Source organism: Homarus americanus, unplaced genomic scaffold (assembly GCF_018991925.1).
Source record: "Homarus americanus isolate GMGI-L3 unplaced genomic scaffold, GMGI_Hamer_2.0 scaffold5589, whole genome shotgun sequence".
Taxonomy (NCBI): domain Eukaryota; kingdom Metazoa; phylum Arthropoda; class Malacostraca; order Decapoda; family Nephropidae; genus Homarus; species Homarus americanus.
The window spans coordinates 7,112,049-7,131,229 of record NW_024736650.1 but is presented as its reverse complement, the minus strand read 5'-3'; the positions used below and the strand labels follow the sequence as shown (position 1 = coordinate 7,131,229).

General features: G+C 43.7%; 1 protein-coding gene across 2 annotated transcripts; it reads left to right on the top strand.

Annotated features, from left to right (window-relative positions):
- The first annotated feature begins 227 nt into the window (after positions 1 to 227).
- Positions 228 to 16,475, top strand: LOC121872326 (mediator of RNA polymerase II transcription subunit 15-like). 2 transcript variants are annotated; one of them, XM_042375052.1, is made up of 3 exons: positions 230 to 1,616; positions 1,668 to 2,155; positions 15,229 to 16,475. In XM_042375052.1, the coding sequence occupies exons 1-3, from the start codon at positions 329 to 331 to the stop codon at positions 15,649 to 15,651; spliced, it is 2,199 nt and encodes a 732-aa protein (XP_042230986.1). In that variant the 5' UTR covers positions 230 to 328; the 3' UTR covers positions 15,652 to 16,475. The 2 variants fall into 2 exon arrangements, with proteins under 2 accessions (XP_042230985.1, XP_042230986.1); XM_042375051.1 differs by having other exon boundaries at positions 228 to 2,155.
- The last annotated feature ends 2,706 nt before the right edge of the window (positions 16,476 to 19,181 follow it).

The following is a 19,181-nucleotide window of genomic DNA, read 5'->3' as shown; positions in this document are numbered from 1 at the left end:
TTACTGCTCTTCAGAAGTAAAGGTTTTAAGCGCGTATCCTACACTAATAACTATATTAGCCATCAGCTCTGCTTGAGGTTCAACGACATGACGTCTAGTATTTAGCTTTATATTCACATTTGACTTGAATTACACACAACTTTACATTTCTTTGTACACAATCACAAAGAGGGACAAAGACAATTTAAGTAATAACTTATATTAGGAGTTCTGTGTACAAATCATGTTTTTCCTCTTTCCTTAGGCTATTTCGCTGGTCGGGCAGGTATCCGGGGAGGCGCCTGAAAATGCAGCAACACAATCAACAGAGCAGGAGGATAAGTTGCCTATGATTAACTCCCAAGAAGAAGGAATCAAGAGGCAAGACGAACAACAACAGTATGATGAAGATCTCCCGCCCATTTTAGACAGTCTTTCAAAAAGACAAGTTCCCGGACATGGGTTGGGGCAGAACCAACAGATTTTTAGTTCACCCCTGCAGCTTCAACAACTTCAGATTAATGGTGTACAAAACTCAGAGGTTAATTATATCCTTAATAGTCCTGTTAGAATAACAAATCTTGGGTTAAAAGGATCACAACAAACTCAGCTTCAAGAACAACCGTCAAATGGATCAAGCATCAATAGAGGACAGAGTTCCTTTTCTGAGATAGTATCCTCTAGACAACCAAGTTTTCATTCTCAATTTTTCCACCTATACTCTTCGCAGCGGCTCACAAGTCAAGAACAGCCCGCTCCTGTAGTATTGAACAACGATTCTCTTGGTCTATTTCAAGGCTCTCAGAAAAGGTCGACGGCCAGATTCCCAGTATCTCCCTTTAGTGGCATTCCAGCTGCCCATGCGGGTCAAATTATCAAACCTTCAACTTTCTTAATTCATCAGAATGCATTCCAATCTCAAGATAACCCCCAAAACTCATTTCAGCAACTAAATTTAGTATCTCAAAGTCAACGTGTACCTTTAGGTACACAAGGACAAACACAAGCAACTCATTTTCCCCAGCAAACGTCTAGAGGTCAGAACATTCTTCAAGTGAGACCACAGGTATCATTTCAAGGGCTTCATATAATTGCACAAGGAAAACAGCCTCAGCCTCAGACCCAGTCGATCAAGATTTCACAAACTGCATTTCCAGGGGATCAATCTCAACGTCTGGTGCCTCAAACATCACAAACACGGCTACTCTTGGAACAAGTTCAACGCCTGTTATCTCAATCATTACGATCACAAGTCCCAGTACAACAGCCTCAACGACTGGTAACGCAACAAGGACGAGCAACAGTACGACAACCTCAGCGTTTTGTATCTCAAACACGACAATCACAAGGACCAGAACAAACACTTCAACGCCTGAGAACATTACAATCACGAGCGCTAGTTCAACAACCTCAACGTATATTATCTCAAAGACCACGAGTTCAAGCACTGTTGAAACAACCCCAACTTCTCATATTTCAAAGACCACGAGTTCAAGCACCATTACAACAACAACGTATAGTGTCTCAAAGCCCACTAATTCAAACACTGTTGAAACAACCCCAACTTCTCATATTTCAAAGACCACTAGTTCAAGCACCATTACAACAACAACGTATAGTGTCTCAGAGCCCAAAAGGTCAAGCACAAGTGCAACAACCTCAGCTTCACATATCTCAGAGCTCACAAGGTCAAGCACAAGTGCAACAACCTCATCTTCTCATATCTCAGAGCTCACAAGGCCAAGCACAAATGCAACAACCTCAGCTTCACATATCTCAGAGCTCACAAGGTCAAGCACAAATGCAACAACCTCTGACTCAGGTATTACAAAGGCAACACGCTACATTATCTGTTCCTCAACCCCAAAGTCAACTGGTTCAACCGGCACAACAAACAGTGCAGTCCACATCTGCACAAAGACCAGTTACATTACTAGGCTCTGGGCGGCCAGGGACACAAACTTCATTTGGAGTGCCACTTCCAATAACACCGCAACTCCCTCGACCCAAAACAGCTCCAAGGCTGAATCCCCAGGCAGTGATTAGACCTCAAGTTGGTGCAAGTCATCCTTCCTCACAAATCTTCCAGACTTCTGCACCATCTGTAGGAGTAAATCAGGGAGAATTTGGGGTCTTGTTACAACAAAATCGTCTTCAGGGATCAGATGTGCCGCAGGTAAGACCACCTCATTCAGAATTTGATTTTTTATTAATCATCAGGAAGACCTGAAAGTAGATTTGGGCCAAAGTTCATATGGTTCCGAAGTCCAGATTCGAATATATTGTAGATATAATTATGTCTAAATATCAAATAATGGACTGATACACTTTATTTGCCGTTGAAACATCACAGAAATAGATTAACAGGAAAGTCAGAAGGAAAAGACGGACCTTTGTTATACTTCTCAAACTTTTTGGTCTCTGGAATGTGATCTAACCCACAATTTGTTCCTGGATAAATCTTGGTTTGGGTTATTAAATTTCTGACTCTTTCCTGAATTGAAATGTACTCTATTTGATTCCTGGCTGTGTTATTTAGATTGTTCTGGGGTAAACGCCCGTAGAGAGATGCCTAGGGTGTTGTAATGTTCAACCCATGTATTTGGAATTATTAATTTGTTTTCCTTACAAAAGTCAATTAATATTTCTCTTCTCATTATTATTATCCAACCCACGTGGTCCTACTTCTGGTGCTACTTTCCCTTACCAAACGTTTTCGTTAAAATCACCCATTTTAATCATAAATTCATCAAATCTTTCGGTGTCTTTTGTTTTCTTTAAATCTTAATAAAATATTTCTAAAACAACATCCTCATTATCATCTGTTGGTGCATACACCTGAATTATTATCAAGTCCATGTGTTTAGCATTAAACTTAACTAACAAAGCTCTATCTGACACTTTTCAATATCCCTTTACACTACTACTTAACCTCTGGTTTGCAAGAATACACCTGTCCATCTTACTTCACTTAATCCCTCTCAGCTTCGCATCCTTCGATATGCCTTATATCGGTCCATATTTTTGTTTCCTTTACCTTTATCGATAAAAACATTTAATTGTGTAATATATTATGAATAACTCGATTCTTACTTTCAAAGTCTTTAACCTCACGTCCAGCTAACAGCATCTCTATTTAATCTTCAGCTGCTTTTTACATTCAAAGTTCCAATAATATTAATTCCACCGTCGACCTACATTCTGACTCTCATGCCCTACTTTCTACATTATTTCAAGTCACTTAATTGTTCAAACTTTATGCTCACAGACACTTATACATTTCTCATCGTTACCCCAGTTACCTTGTTAAGTGCTTTTTCTTTCTTATCTATATATAACCTGTAGCTGTCGCACCAGCAGTACATACAGCGACACGAATCAAGTATCAGTAGTTTTCTTCTTAATGGAAGGTAAGTTCACCGTGTGTGTGGAGAATGAATGATGTTATCTGCATTGCCGTATATATCGTGGCTTTAATGTGCATTTTTCATCATACTCAACCATCACCAATCACACAAAGAAATGCAGAAAATTAAAGAAAAAAGCAGAAATCCAGGTTAGGTTGTCAATATCCACCAACACACAAAAGATTAGGCTTCCAGTTGCCAGTCATACGTACAGTAGTGCTGACTGCGTCGAGTACCAGAGGTGACTTTATAGTATATTTTCGCCGCAACACACTGCCCGCATTACTATTCCCCTGCAATCGGAAGGCGAGACATTTATTGTAAACAATTTACCCGTGTATTTCAGACTGTGTTTATCAATCTGTAAACATAAAATCTTAAAGAGACTGTACGGATTCTCATGGAGTTAATTGTTTGCCACTGAAATTTCAGAGGAAGTACACCAAAGGTAACCGTCAAATGTAAACAGAACAGGCAAGAAAATGTGGAGATAAATTTTAATTAAACTAAACAAAAGGGTAAATGCTGACCATCCAATCCATTAACCACGTTTTATTTACTTGTGTTAACCAGTCTCTAAGATATGTTATTAGAAGTCAAGGTCTCTGATTTTTTCTGTAACTTTTCTTCAAAACTAAGGAAATATTTGTTTATTTTTAGCTGGAGTGAAACCTTCCTACACAATACCATGAAAAACGCTCCATCAGTTATAGGGCCCAGCAACGTGTGATAACACGACAACAAGTCCTTTATGTCTTGTATCTTGAACCATTAGTTGAAAATTATACGCTGCAATTATTATGAAAATAAACACCACGAACCTGAACTTGAAATTATCACTCCCATCGATAAAAAAAAAATCACATAATTTTGTATTATTATTTATTATTTAATTAATTAATTACACCCCAAGGGGCAACAAGTCTAGTCACAAGATCATGTGGTCGGACACTAACACAGTGGCACTCGTGTCTCGCAGGACACGCTATGACATGTGATATGGAGACAGTGATGTGAGCTGAGGAAAATGGAATTTTGCACCTACCTAAGTGTGGATAGCGTACAATAATTATATCTAGATTATTATGTTTAAGTAAGTGGTGACATATAGTGGTTAGTGACTCTTCCTGTGGTAGGTTGTCCTTGAGAGTGGGTCGGTCAAGGCAATAGTGCTGATGGGTGTTAGCGTTGGGACAGTTACAGAGCTTACAAGAAGAGTAGTGCTGGTCATCCACCGCCTCAGATACTTGCCAGATAGGTCTGTATCCTCACCTAATACGACCCGAGACAACATTATGTCTGCATACCATAAGTCCACGTCGACGGTCCTTGTGTGGATACGGAAGAAATGATCATAATGTTGGATGGATATACTCTCAGCCTGTTCACTATCCCTGAGATGGACTGTAGGGAGAAGAGCGGCTGAACGTATTCTCTTTTGGTAGCAGAGGAAGGAGGGTGTATACCTAGCAGCAAGGAGAGCCAGTCCACAGGCATTCTTCGCGAGATGGTCAACAGTGTCATTGTTTGTAATTCCAAAATGCGATGGAACCCACAAAAAATGTATGAGACGAGAATTATCATGGACTAAAGCTAATTGACGTAACAACCGTTGAATTAAAGGGAGGCATAAAGGCTTAGAGGAGTAGAGCGCCTGGAGGGCAGATTGAGAATCACAAACGATTATACCGTTCAATCTCTTCTGAAGGAGGAGATCAACTGCATCCAAGAGTCCAAGTAATTCATTGTAGGCTTAGCTCGACCAGTTCGAAAGTCTACGGCTGACCCAACCTCCCGCTGGTGGGTCTACATCCAGTGAGAAGAGAGCGCACCCCGCACTCCCGTCTGCATGCCTGTAGGGAACCGTCGGTGTATAGATGGTGTACTGTATAGATGGTGTACGGCAGGGACTGAGATAGAAACTCTGTGTATGGTCCCCAGAGCTAATTGTTTCTGAATTAGAGGAGGGCCCGCCTTTGTTGTGTGAGTAAAGGTGACTGCTGGACAGGGAATCCTCCAGGGTGGAGGACCGTGATCAACCTCTGCTATGGGTACATTTATATCGAGGGCCTGAAGCATAGAACAAATTATTTTAATGAGGGTGAGGCCACCTGGCCGAAGTAGAGGCCGAGGTGAATTTGGGTCAAGGGAGGTTCTAATGACAAGAGAATAATGGGGGACAAGGTGGGGAGAGTGAAGACATTTGACACTGAAGTAGGAGACCTTAGCGTATATTCTCTCAACAAGGGAAGGAAGATTGAGTTCAGTTTGCCTGTTGACTATCCTGGTGGAGGTGGGACAACCTAGGATAAATCTCATGACTTTGTTTTGAAACTTTTCAAGGGGATCTAGGGAATTTGGAGGGACTTCACGTAGGGCAGGAGAAAAGTAGTCGACAACAGATCAGATAAACATTATGTAAACAGTTCTGGCTACGAGGATAGAAATCCCGGCAACATTGCTGAGGTCCCGGACAAAGGGATGGACACATTGTCGTACAAGTGTAGCTGGTGTAATCCGTACGGGTGCACCCATGTAGATGTACTGCTTACAAGGAAGGATAACACTATCTCCCACAGTGAATTCTGGGAGTGTCCCCGGGTTAGGAGGAGAGATGATCCTACTCTTGTCTGGGGAGAGGATGAGACCACAAGCAGAAGACGACGCTGAGAATGAGTTGAGGAAGTGTTGAAGATCTTCCGGCGACGCAGAGTGATTGCAGATATCATCTGCGTAACAGGTAACTGTGGTACCGGGAAGATCAGGAAAAAGGGAAAGTAGGCGATGGATAAGAACATTAAAAAGAAAGGGGCTAAGAACACCACCCTGTGGAGTACCAAGATTGAAGTCCTTGGTGAAGCTACACGCCCCCTTAAAGAAGAAACGGGAGGTTCTATTCCAGAGGTATCCACGAATACAGCTTAAGAAATTACCTTTAACGCCGAAGTCTACTAGCTGATCAAAGATAATATATTCTATTTGCAACATCAAAGGCGCTTTTGAGGTCGATGAAGGCTACAACACTCATGGGGGAGAGGCGAGTACAGTATAGAGTTCCATGAGACAGTGATGCGTTCTCTGTTGTGGTAGGAAACCATACAAGCTGGATGAGAGTTTGTCCTCCAGCCGAAACATGAGACCAGAGACGGGTAAGGAGAATACGCTCCATCACCTTGCTGAAGCAATAGGTGAGGGAAATGGGTCTGAATTTAGCAGTGCCACATTTTGGAATGGGTTCTATTGTGCTCGAGGTACAGGCATTGGGCACATACCCCGTGCGAAGACAGAGATTGCAGAGCAGGAGGAAGGGGTTGCCGGGGACTTTCTGGAGCAAACGGAGAACTAAGTAGGTAACACCGTCATCACCAGGGGCAGTTGCCCTACCCTGAATGAGGGCACGCTGCAGTTCCTCCTTGGTTATCTCCACCGTATCCTCTCCATCGACCTTCAGCAACGCCGCCATGAGACGGAGGGCGCGTAGATTTGACTGGGTGGAGAAGGACTCTTGAATGTGCTCCGGGAGATAACGGACTTGGGATTGTTCTGACCATGTTTCGACAAGATCTTATGCGTACTCTGCTGGGCTGTAGTAAAGAGCACTAGAGGACTTTTTCTTGACCACTTTGTTGATGAGGTGCCGCATGGCTTCCACGTTAGTCTGATGGTTAATGCTGCCTGTTAGATTACGCCAGGATTCAGTCCGAACACATTGTTGGAGGGCAGTTAGGTCATCTCTGGACGACTGGTACTGGTGGAGACGGTCAAGGGTCGGTTCACCTTAGAATGAGATACCATACTCCACAGCCTTCTTTTCCGCCTGGAGGATACTTTAATCTAGGGTCCAGGCGTAGGCTTCGAAGCGACGTTTGATGTGTGGCCGAGAGATGTAGTGACTGTGAAAGTTATGTGTGGAGTTCACTAGGGAGGAGAATAACTTCTTCGGCGACTTTAAATCAAACGTGGGGAGAAGGTTAGACATGTACGAGTTGTAGGTAAGACAGTACTTCGGAGGGATGGCAATACGGTTACGACTCTGCATTGGGGGAGGTCCAGTTGGGAGGCCGATGGCGACGTGGTCGGAGAAGAGAGTAGGGATGGATGAGGACCTTACATGAGATGCCACTAGTCCAGAAATAATGTGATCAAGGGTACTTCCACGAGAGTGAGTGGCACCACTAGTATCCCAGCGAGACAGCTGGTGACGGTGGATTTACTCAAGAAGACGAATCCCATTTTGGTTGGGATTAGGAGAGAGGTCCCCAAGCTCAGGGTGTCGAGCATTGAAATCTCCCATGTTGATCATGCCAAAGATTGGAGGAGTAGGGAGGACAGAGAGATTAATCCTAACCTACTGCTATCTCAAGAAGCTGGAAGGTCATATTGTCATCCTCAGAGCAGCGAACAAATCGATGTGGTATGGAGGAGCGGACGTAGCTGATGAGACCATTTCTAACAAGATGAACATCGGAATGTAGCCAGTAAGCGAAGGAGCATTCCCTCGAAATAGAGATCGGGCAGCAAAGGCTTCCTGGATGAAAATAACATCCGGATGATGGAGATAAACATAATCTTTAAGTGCAGCAAATTTCGTATCGTTTTGTATTCCACTGGCATTCCATGGGATAATGTGAAGTGGTATCCGGTTATTGAACGTGACGTTTACCCTTACGAGAGCCAGGTGAGGAAGAGATGTGGCACGAACGTCGCTTTGTGGTGAGCTACGTGAGGGGGCCAGGAGACCAATGGTCCCCTCAAGGCGAGAGGTGAGAGCGTCTAGCTTCTCAGTAAGGGTGGTGACAGACGTGCGGCGACCTGTTGAGTTTCTACAAGAGAGGCGAGAGTTGTTTTCAGTAGTGGTGTGCCTGCTTCCCAGACCATCAATGCGAGCTTCAATGGCATCAAGACGTACTGTAAGTGAGGTATTTTATTATTCAGTAACTTTCATTTGGCTCATTTTCTAAGATTAATTGTTTCTGTCTAGCAATATCGTTGATATTTTAAATGAATTTCCTTTAATTTCATTCTTCTAAATTATAACTTGCTGTTGTCACTGTTAACGTGATGTTCCGCCAACTTTGTATAATTTACTCACTGGACAGTTATTCGCAGAATTAATTTAAGTATATTTTTCGGTGCTAATTTTGCGATTTATACACGACTTAACTATAATATGACAAGTGAATGAAAATCAACATAAAAAACACACATTCAATTTGCAATACTGTTATGCCATAACTTAGCAACTTGAATTACGTTAAAGATGAATATAATAATGAGAGCACATACGGCACAACAAAACACAAATTGGCAACTAGGCACAACTTAGTCCTTTGTATGTATCACTTAAAATTAATGTTACTTAAATACACGACAATGTTAAATGTAAAAGTTACAAACACAAATAAGGACAAAATTGTGCGTCATGGGTTCAGCCACAGCCCTCTTACTTTATCACAACAGTTCAGGAGTGAAGGTTTGGAATTATACGTCACGAAAAATATAATAAAATTTAATAACAAACGTTTAACATAATAAATGTGCAGGTTACATAATGAAAGGATAAATTAAATCAAGAGAATAAATGATATATATGATCACTGACTTTGAAAGTATTTAACATAGGACAAAGCATCATAGGCAATGACTCCTTACAAAGTTAAACTACACTTGTTCCATCCTTCATAGACAACTAATATGTGCACAGTATATAAAACATTAACCACCTTACAACACAATAATTGATTGTACTTTACACACAATGCATAATAATAGAGCAGCACTGAATATATAATACTCAACTAAACCATATTTGAGAAGGTATCCACCACTGACAAACTCAGACGTTCGCTCACTTCCAATGCCCAGCGGTGACTGACAAAAAAACCCGTGTGTGACATGTGTCAGGTCAGGGCTGTCAGGATTTCCGACTCTTGTTTACCGACATGTCACGGCTGTCAGGATTTCCTACTCTTGTTTACCGAACACGCTGATTGGTTCAACTGCTTGCGTTGTGATTGGTTGCGAGAACATGGCGTGATATTACGATTTTCTATAATAGAAGGGAAAATGTGTGGTGAGGGGTAACGAAGATCGCAGATACAGTAATTATATTAGAGTAGTCTTCATACTCAATGAATTTTATTGTTCCTGTCATTAGTTTTATAAATTTCTGAATAATAAACACTGCATTATGCACCATTTAGAGTGTTATATGAGATCACATTAGATTTGTATTTTATCAATTGCAATTTGTTACTTTAGTTCTGCTAAAATATCGCTAGTAAAATGTAGGTAAGGTAAATAAATACATCTACAATTCATTTCTTTGTATTCTATATGGTATTTTAGCCATGAAAAAGCATATTTCCTAAAGTCGGTAATTTACCGAGTCGGAGCAGTATCGTCACGGCTTACCGACTACGTCATCAAGTTTTGGCGGTTTACCGATTAGCAGACGAATTACCGGATTTGAACCAATCAGCGTGTTCGATAAACAAGAGTCGGAAATCCCGACAGCCCTGCCGTGTGTGTCGGGGGGGCCGTGTACACTGTACCGGTGGACTACAAGCCGAACAGCACTAATATAAAACAACTCCAACTTAAGCTGCAAAACTAGTTAAACACACGTACATGCATTTTAAGACAATTTTTAGGTATCAAGTACCAGTTTTGCTCACAAATAATTATACAAAATATTTAACATACATACGTCCCGACACCAACGCCAACACCACAACGGAAGGGAAGGGTAACGAACATAAAAAAAAAAATCGCTGAGCATAATGCAGTGCATTACTGAGCATTACGCCATGCATAACAATACCATAAACTGATACTTCTATCATCCTAAATTGTGTCATATTCTCAATTTTGGTCGTTGCGGCCTATAATTGCGCAGGGATTCTTCTTGACAAACATTCATACTTTTTTTTGTTTTTTGTTTTTTTATAGATTTGTGGGAATAATACCTACGCGGACCTTAAGCTAAAATGCTGGTCCACCCACTGCTGGGATAAAACACCAGCATCTTTTTAGTTAACTGTACATCTCCACCACTAGCGTGGAGGTGGATGCGCGTTAAGAAACTGTAGGGTTTCTTGAGAGTGGTTGGTGGTTAGCATTTTGGCAACCTTTTTCTGCTGTGATAGGAGGTTGTATGTTTCTCCTCGCTAATTGTGTTCCAGTGCACTCTATGAGGTAGTCCTGCAGTGTGTTTTCGGCTCCGCTGTAGCAGGTCTTGCACATGCGCTGCTCTGCTGGTACTTGTACAATGATTTCCCAACTGCATGGGTATCCCAGTCTCAGTCGGTGGAAGTTGACGTCTTCCCTTCTTGTTATATCCTTCATGAGTGGTGGTCTCTCATAATTCGTGACCAGATAGTACCACCTGGCCGATCGTGATACTGGTGTTAATTTTCTATGTTTGTTTATTTTCCACTAGGCAGTACGTGTTATTGTGGTCTTCTTTATCTGCTCCTGACTGGGCGGGATGTTCATCTCAGTGTTTCGCTGTCCTAACGCAGCCTTGGCAGCAGCATCAGCTCGTTCATTCCCTGGGATTCCGATATGACTGGGCACCCAGTTAATGATAACTTGCCGATCTTGTAGTTTTAACCCTTGCAGTAGGCCAACAACCGATGTTATGAGATGAATGTTGTCCCTAGGGTCTCTGCATTGTAGTGCTTCAATAGCACATCGTGAGCCAGTGTGTATTACAACGCCTTGTTGACTGTTTATGGAAGCGTGTCTTAGGACACCATGTATGGTAGCTAGATCAACTTGCAAAGTAGAGCATCCATATGAGGTTCTCCAAAGGGACGTGTTACCTCCTATAGTGAAGGCTGCTCTTGCCTTCGTACTGGTGGGCTCTACGGAACCGTCTGTGTAATACACTGTACTATTGTGGGGTGTTAGAACCTTCATGTTTCTCTCTGCTACCTGTCGGAGCGCATGTGGGTTAGAGTCGGCCTTTCTTGTCCCAGTTTGTAGAATGTTGAAGACTGCTGGCGGGGACTCCCACGGTGCTGGGGTGCTGTAGTCTGGACTCATTGTATCAGGTCCTTTGTTGAGGATTGTGTCTTTCAATTTCAGTCGATTTACAGCGTCAGTTTCGCACAATAGCCATGTTTTCTTGTTAAAGACATTTCTGTTAAGGTTCAGTGCTCGTAAGAGTCCTTTCTTGATGTCACTTTCCCTAGCCCTGGTAATCAGTTTTGTTGCAAAGCACGCTGTTAATCGTTCCGCTCTGGTTTGGAGAGATGTGAGACCTGTCTCCATGTGTAAGTTTTAAATTTTTGTCTACATAGGTGCCTTGACAATGGCTCTCAAAGCGCTATTCTGGGCAACCTCCAATTTCGCCCACTGCCACTCAGACAGTGTGTTAAGAGCCGGTGTCGCATAGTCTGTTAATGATCGAATGGCGTGTATATATAGCGTTCTTAGGAATACATGTCCCGCACCCACCTTGGGTCCTGTCATGGCTCTCATCATGTTAACTCTCTTGCCTATTCGGTCTCTTAGATAGTTTATCTCATTGTCAAATTTGAGGCTTTTGTCAATCCAGATGCCCAGGTATTTGTATACATTGACCCATTGTAGGGCAATACCTTGTATTGTTGTGTCACCGGCTCATTGTGCCCAATCCTCATGGCTTTCGATTTTGGGATTGATATCTTGAGCCCGAGACCCATACATTCTTCACTGATGAGGTTTAGTGCTCTTTGGACTTTGCTGATTTGGTTTCTGCCTTTTACTATCAGTGCTAAGTCGTCAGCATAGCATAGCAGTTTGGTACCCACTTGAAAGGGGAGCCGACACAAGTTTTCCATGAGGATGTTGAAGAGAGTTGGACTAAGAACTCCTCCTTGTGGTGTGCCATTTTCCAGTCTTTGGTGATCTGAGACTTGTCCTTGACAGGTAACTCTTGCTGTTCTGTTTTGGGGATAGTCAGCAATCCAAGCCAGTAGGCATCCCTTGACGCCTTTCCGGGCCAGAGTGGTTACAATGGCCTGCGCATTTGCCAGCTCAAATGCTTTCTCTACAACAAGGAATACTACGATTGCCTTATTTTGACCAATCAATCCCAGGTGAGTGGCCAAACTGTGTGCAGTGCTGAGACCTTTGGTGAATCCAAAGATATTGTGGTGAAGTGGTCTAGTTTTCCAGAGGAGTCGTGTAAGGACCATCCTTTCGGCGATTTTGCCGATGCATGCTGTTAGTGATATTGGTCTGAAATTCTGGGGATCATTGGGCTTGGGAATGGGAACAATGTTTGCATTTTTCCAAGCTGACGGGAGTTTCCTGCTGACCATGATGCGTTGATAACTGTTAGGAGAGCAAGTCCTGCATTGCTGAGCAATGAATAGGTTATACCATCACTGCCAGGGGCGGTGTCTTTGCTTGTTTTCCTGGCCCTTCTGATTTCTTCTATAGTAAACAGACAGTCTGTAGTGTCAGTTTGTTCAATTGCATGTCTGACTACTACTTCTCTCTCCAGTTGTACTTGCTGTAGATGAAGTCTTATTTCAGGAGGTAGTTAAGCTGATGACGAGTGTTCTGTAAACTGCTCTGCCAAGCGATTTGCTTCCTGTAGTGGCTGGGGGTGGGCTGGAGCTCTGGGCAGTTTTCCAGTTGCTATCCTGAGTTTTCTTCAGAGTTCACTCAGACTGGTGTGTGCACACCACTCGAGCCATTTGTCTTCCCAAATTTTCTGAGTAATTTGACGAGCATGTTGGACAGCAGCTCTCAAGAGTTTCACTCCCTCAGGGGAAGGGTATTGTCGGAGATGTCTTCTGAATGTGTTGATTCTATGATTCTGTTCTCTGACTTCTTCATCGTAGAACCAGTAGTCTCTGTGGTGTCTATTTGTAGGGTTTGTTTTTGGTATTGCTTTCTCTGCTGCGTGTTGTATGGCATCAGTAAGGTCCTGGTTCAGTTGATCAATATCTTCTGCTGGTTCATAGTTCGAATACCATTTTTGGAGTTGATCTTGATATAGTTTCCAATTTGCTTTCTTGCTATTCCATCTGGGTGGCGGACGTGGGGGAGGAGGGAGTAGCTCCACCCTCAAAGTAGTTGTTGTTGCAAAGTGGTCACTAGTCAGTTCATCATCTATCTCCACTGAGCTACTGGAACGAGCTCAGTGGAGATGAATGTGAGGTCCAATGTTCCTCCCAGTATGTGTGTTGGTTCCCCAGTATTAATGAGCGTTATTTCTGGAACATCTGTCAGCAGTTCCACTAGATGATGACCAACCTGGCTCATTCTTGTGGTCGAATTGATCGTTGGATGGTGGGCATTGAAGTCCCCAGCAATGAGCACAAGTTCCTGTGTTGCTTGTGTTAGTAGTTCACCGGCTTCTAGTCGTTTGGGTGGCGGTTTATAGATATTATATACTACAAGACTGTCGTTTGCCAGCTGTATCCGAACAGCTTGTGCCTCTACTCCATCTCCACAGTGAACTGGTTCTACTTCTGAACTGGGGATGGTCGCCATGACGAGAATTATGCTGCCATGGGAGTTGGGCCCCTTTGGTACAGAGTACTGTTGGTATCCAGGCAAGCGGCATTGTTTATCTTTGGACATCAGGGTCTCTTGCAGAATGAAGACATCAATATTTTTTAGCTATGGCTGCTGCTTGTACAGTACGCCGTTTGTTGGACAGGCCTTGTACATTCCACTGTGTTATCTTGAGATGACAAGGAGGTGGGGCTATTCTATCATTATCTCATCGTCGCTGGTGCTGTAGTTGCTCTCGGTGTTCAATTCCTCGTCCGTTAGGAATGGTAGCTGTTTCTTGGGCACCTGCTCTAAGGGAGGAGCAGGAGGTGGAATTCCGTTTGTTTTGGGAGGTATCTCGGGAGTTTTTTCTTCTCTCTTCAGGGTGCTGTCGCTCTTGCTTGTGATTGTGTGTTTGCTGACGGTCTGTGCTTGTTGTTCTATTCCTCGTGATCTGTTGCAAGGGGCTTGAGGTTTCACGGTTTTGAGTGATCTCTCGGATGGTAAGTTGTTCTTGTCTGATATCTGACTCAAGGGCGTCGTCTGTTCCACTTGTAGTTGTGGAGTTTTGGGGGTCTGGTCTTCCTGCATCTTTTCTGTGAGCTGTGTCATAACAGCATTTATTATTTTTTCGGTGCTGGTATCTTGTTTCTTTAGAGAAAGTCACTATCATAATGGTGATCATCTGTTTTATTTGTTCTTCTGTGAATGCCGCTTGTAGATTGGCAAGTTGGGGTGTTTTCAGTTGGGTGGTCGCCTGAGGGGGTTGCAGCACAACTGTCAATCTATATTCTTTTTTAAACCATCAACCAACAGGCGTGACAACAACAACCTGAATGAGACATTACGATGAATAACATCACACACACACACACACACGCACACACACACACACACACACACACACACACACACACACACACACACACACACACACACACTATCACAATATTCTTGTGTGAAGCCACGATCGAATGTTTTTGATAAAAGCCCATGAGGCATACTGTTATTCACCAATCATATTGAAACTCACTAATTTTATATATCGAATGACGTAACTAAATTAGGCCTACCATAATATGTAGGAAATGTCTCACAATCACGCCTACCAACCCTAGCGAGACAACAGGAATGTTCAGTTTCAAATTCATCGGACCCCTCCTAAAAGATACATTTTTTGCAGAGTGTACACAACACCGCCACATGGCTCTCGGGTAACATGCAAGAGATGGGACACTTTAATATTGTAGCTGACTGACTCTCCCCTCAGGAGAATTTATAGTTTTTCCTTGTTGACAGAACAGTGTTGCTTTAGTAAGACGTTTCTCTCCTCTTCTATTCACAGCATCAACCTCAGCTTGATAACATCCCATTCGTGGCTGATACATCCCGTGAGGACGACAGGGGCGATTCCCCGGAGCACTTTTTAGGGAGCCGCGTGGCTGCGGCCTTGACCACCACGGGTGTGTCAAGACGTGTGAACCCCAGCCTTCCAATGGGCAGGGCAGGCACGTCCCCACGAAGGTTTGGCCGAATGTTCGATGACACCCGAGAAGACCACACGAATGAAGATTTTTCCCAAGAGGTCATCCGCGGGGGCAGGAGGCAACTCTCAACCCTAAGACGAACATCAACTCAAAGGACTCAGCAGAGACTGACTCCTTTCGGCAGACCTGGCCGAGGTTTTGTTCTTGACCTGAGTCTTGAAGACTTCACACAGGAGGATCTAACCAGAGAGGACACAACAGATGAACTTTTTGACAACTAAGAGTTTCTAGTCTTTCATCTATGCCACCATTCATAACATTTAGTTCTTCATCCTACCAAACCGAGTAAATTCATCTTTATGATAGAATTATTTTTTAAAACGAGTATCGTCATAATTTTCAACAAGTCATTTATTTTCCTAATTTACTTTGGAATGTGTGTATATATTTTTGTAACATGTAAATAATTAAAAAGAAAAGAAAAGAAAAGAAAAGAATACTCTATCACACGCCCTGAGCGCTTCCCTCCAAGTGTGCGGTGAACATAATATGCAACACTACTGTGAAGAATGGTACAGTAGCAAACTAGGGAGCTTTTATGATAGAAAGTGACTTCCTCGCCACTGGCTTACCTCCGCCACCACCCCTGCTTATCCACTCTCACTTTCTCCTACCTTCACTCCAGGTAAAAACTGTCAGTGATTCAACCTTAAGTCGCAGAGCCATTGCTTTTTACTTCCGTATGCCTTTCTCCTGGTGGCTCATGTGGTAAAAGTACAACTGGGGAGAGGCATCCGGGGCAAGTCACCTAACATTACCAAGTTCAATACGTCTTAATTAAAAAATATCTATTGTCTAAGTATTAAGTTATTGTGTAATACGAACTTTATATTCCTGCTTTTATTGTACCGCCAAAACCGTTTTATCAGAAATTATCATGTAGATAGATAGAAATTACCATTGCAATAAATATATTTGTCAATTAGACATGATATTGACAGCTCTGTCCTTTTGTTCCACTTTAATACAACCCATGTTGTACTGCTTCCCTCCCTTATCATATTTATGTCTATCAACTCCACTGTAAAGTATGTGTATTATTATAATATAAATGTAAAAAAAATAATATAAATAAATAAAAGATAAATATCGAAGTGATAACCGTGGTAACAGTCTGATATGTTCTTATTACCACCATGTTATGTGTACTATTCCAGATGATACTAAATGTTACATAATACTTCGTGAGATAAATGTACAGTATACTGTACATATCAAGTGCCTACAAGAGAGCTTAGGCTCTCAAGTGGCTCAGCCATGTTAATGTTACGATTTTTAACGACTCTGTATCTGTATTCTTCTGGCTAAATAAACTGTTTCAATATCAATGTCAAAATCAATATCTCAAGTATATTCTAGAGTCTACGCTCTGGCTGAGAGATATGCGATTCATGGAACCAGTAGGGAAATGGGCATATACAGGACTGTACAGGGTGAGGCGAGGCAGAAAAAAGATTCCCGTGAACACTACTGACGGTATCATAACATTGTTTATGTTTACTGGACAACTATGACATCTCAAATTGTTGATTATGCATATTAATTTCAGTACTAATTCACTATTTAATTAATGTAAAATGGTGTTAGTTGTTCACAACTGATCGGCAATGGAGGAAGGTGTGAATTAAGGCTTCCCTAAAATACACCAATATATTTAAAGGAATAGATACTACATATTCACCACAACTACCTGGAGTAGGAACAAGGTCCTGGGAGAGGACACACTTCTGTTGGGAAACATTGTACTTGTGTGAGTCGCAGTTATGTATTTCAAGGCGATGAAACAAATCTTTTGTTTGCAATAAATTTCATGACTCAATAAGACTAAGGGTAGGACTTTGACCAATACTTACTTGGCATAAATGGGTTATATTTCTATGCATTGATTTGTGTGTTGCCAGGATAATGAAAAGAAGGAATGGTATAGCTGAGAGTATGAAAAGCTTGCACATGGATACGAAATCTTTTACAAGTAGAAGGGTAATTGGGTATGGTGTGCTGCGGTCGTGTGGATACAGCATAACCCATTTGGTCCAAGGGTTGATGTTATGCGCCTTGGGCACTGTCCGTCCATCAAGCTGTGAAAGTAAAGGTGGCCGAGCGTTGTACCGCCCACATTTCTGGTTGTATACTGAAAGCTTAGTGTTCAACATGCTATATATGCAACATCCTTGACGGGTGGTGAGGCAAGGGAAAGCAGACAATATATGTAACAAGGGCGACATAAAATGTGGAATGAAGTGGTTGAAATGAGGAGCGATGTTGTAGTGGATTTCTCCCCTACAAACGCTGTTTGTCGCTGAGTAGCCGACCCCGCGAATTCCCCAGTGTATGCCTCGTGGTCTGGGTCAACCAGCGCCGCCATACATCACGGAGGTCAACTACTAAGCCACGCCTACCCCCGCTATTTAAGACCTGACCTCGTGGTGACCACCCTCTTCTTCTAGCTACAGCCGCAGCAAGCAACACCACCTCCTCCACCGCTGCCTGGCGGCCCTGGCTCCCGCCGGCGAGCATGGCGACCCACAACCTGTCCTTCTCTGAGCATCCTCACCAAACAGCTCTCTCTACATCACGCTTGTAACCACGCTGCCACTTCCCAGCACCAAGCTGCATTGTACATCCAATACAACATGTATACAGAGAGCACATTGTGAGTTTCCTTTCTCCATCCCATCCTGAGTGTGAACCCAAACATCCCATACCCCACAAATGGTGACCCCCGGAGATTCGCACTCACACAGGATGGAGGAGAAACAGATCACGCTCCCAGTCTTCAAGCAACATGGAAGACTGGCTTATCCACCCAGAAGCAGCTCTCATCGGCTCTACAGCTACTGTCTCTAAGCCGCAGGTTAGACACCCTAGAGCACCACTGCTTCTCTAAGCAGACACCAGCTCCTCTTCCTGCCCCAAGCACCACGTCCTACCGACCCCAGCACACCCGTCCTGCCTCAGACGCCGCCCCCGGCCCAGCAGTACCCCCTGCCGCTCCTCCTGATGCAGCCCCTGCTCCCGACGCGGCCCATGCGCCTGAGTGCGGACCAACACACCCCTCTTTCCTCCCTCAGGTACTCCCTGCTACTGTCCTGCACCCTGCTGCTGTCGTGGACCCAGCTGTTGTCACGAGCCCTCATCCGCTTCTGCTGTCGCAGCCCCTGCTCCTGTCCCAGGCCAACACACCCCAGCAGGCGCATCTGACGACTCTGTACCTGCCGTGAGGGAAGAACAACATTCATCGCCTCCACACACCCTTTTTCTCCCTCTCTACTTCTACAGATATTGTGTATCTAGACAGTTGTCTCCTGTAGCGGCCCGCTCATCCACGCCCTCGCCGTTCTGCCTCACATGTGCCATGCAACCCTGCAGACAACAAGTCTCCTACACCACCTGGAGGGAAGGGGGGAGTATTGTAGTGGATTTCTCTCCTACAAACGCTGTTTGTCGCTGAGTAGCCGACCCCGCGAATTCCCAGTGTATGCCTCGTGGTCTCGGTCAACCAGCGCCGCCATACATCACGGAGGTCAACTACTAAGCCACGCCTACCCCCGCTATTTAAGACCTGACCTCATGGTGACCACCCTCTTCTTCTAGCTACAGCCGCAGCAAGCTACACCTCCTCCTCCGCCGCTGCCTGGCGGCCCTCGCTCCCGCCGGCGAGCATGGCGACCCACAAGCTGTCCTCCTCTGAGCATCCTCACCAACCAGCTCTCTCTACATCACGCTTGTAACCACGCTGGCACTTCCCAGC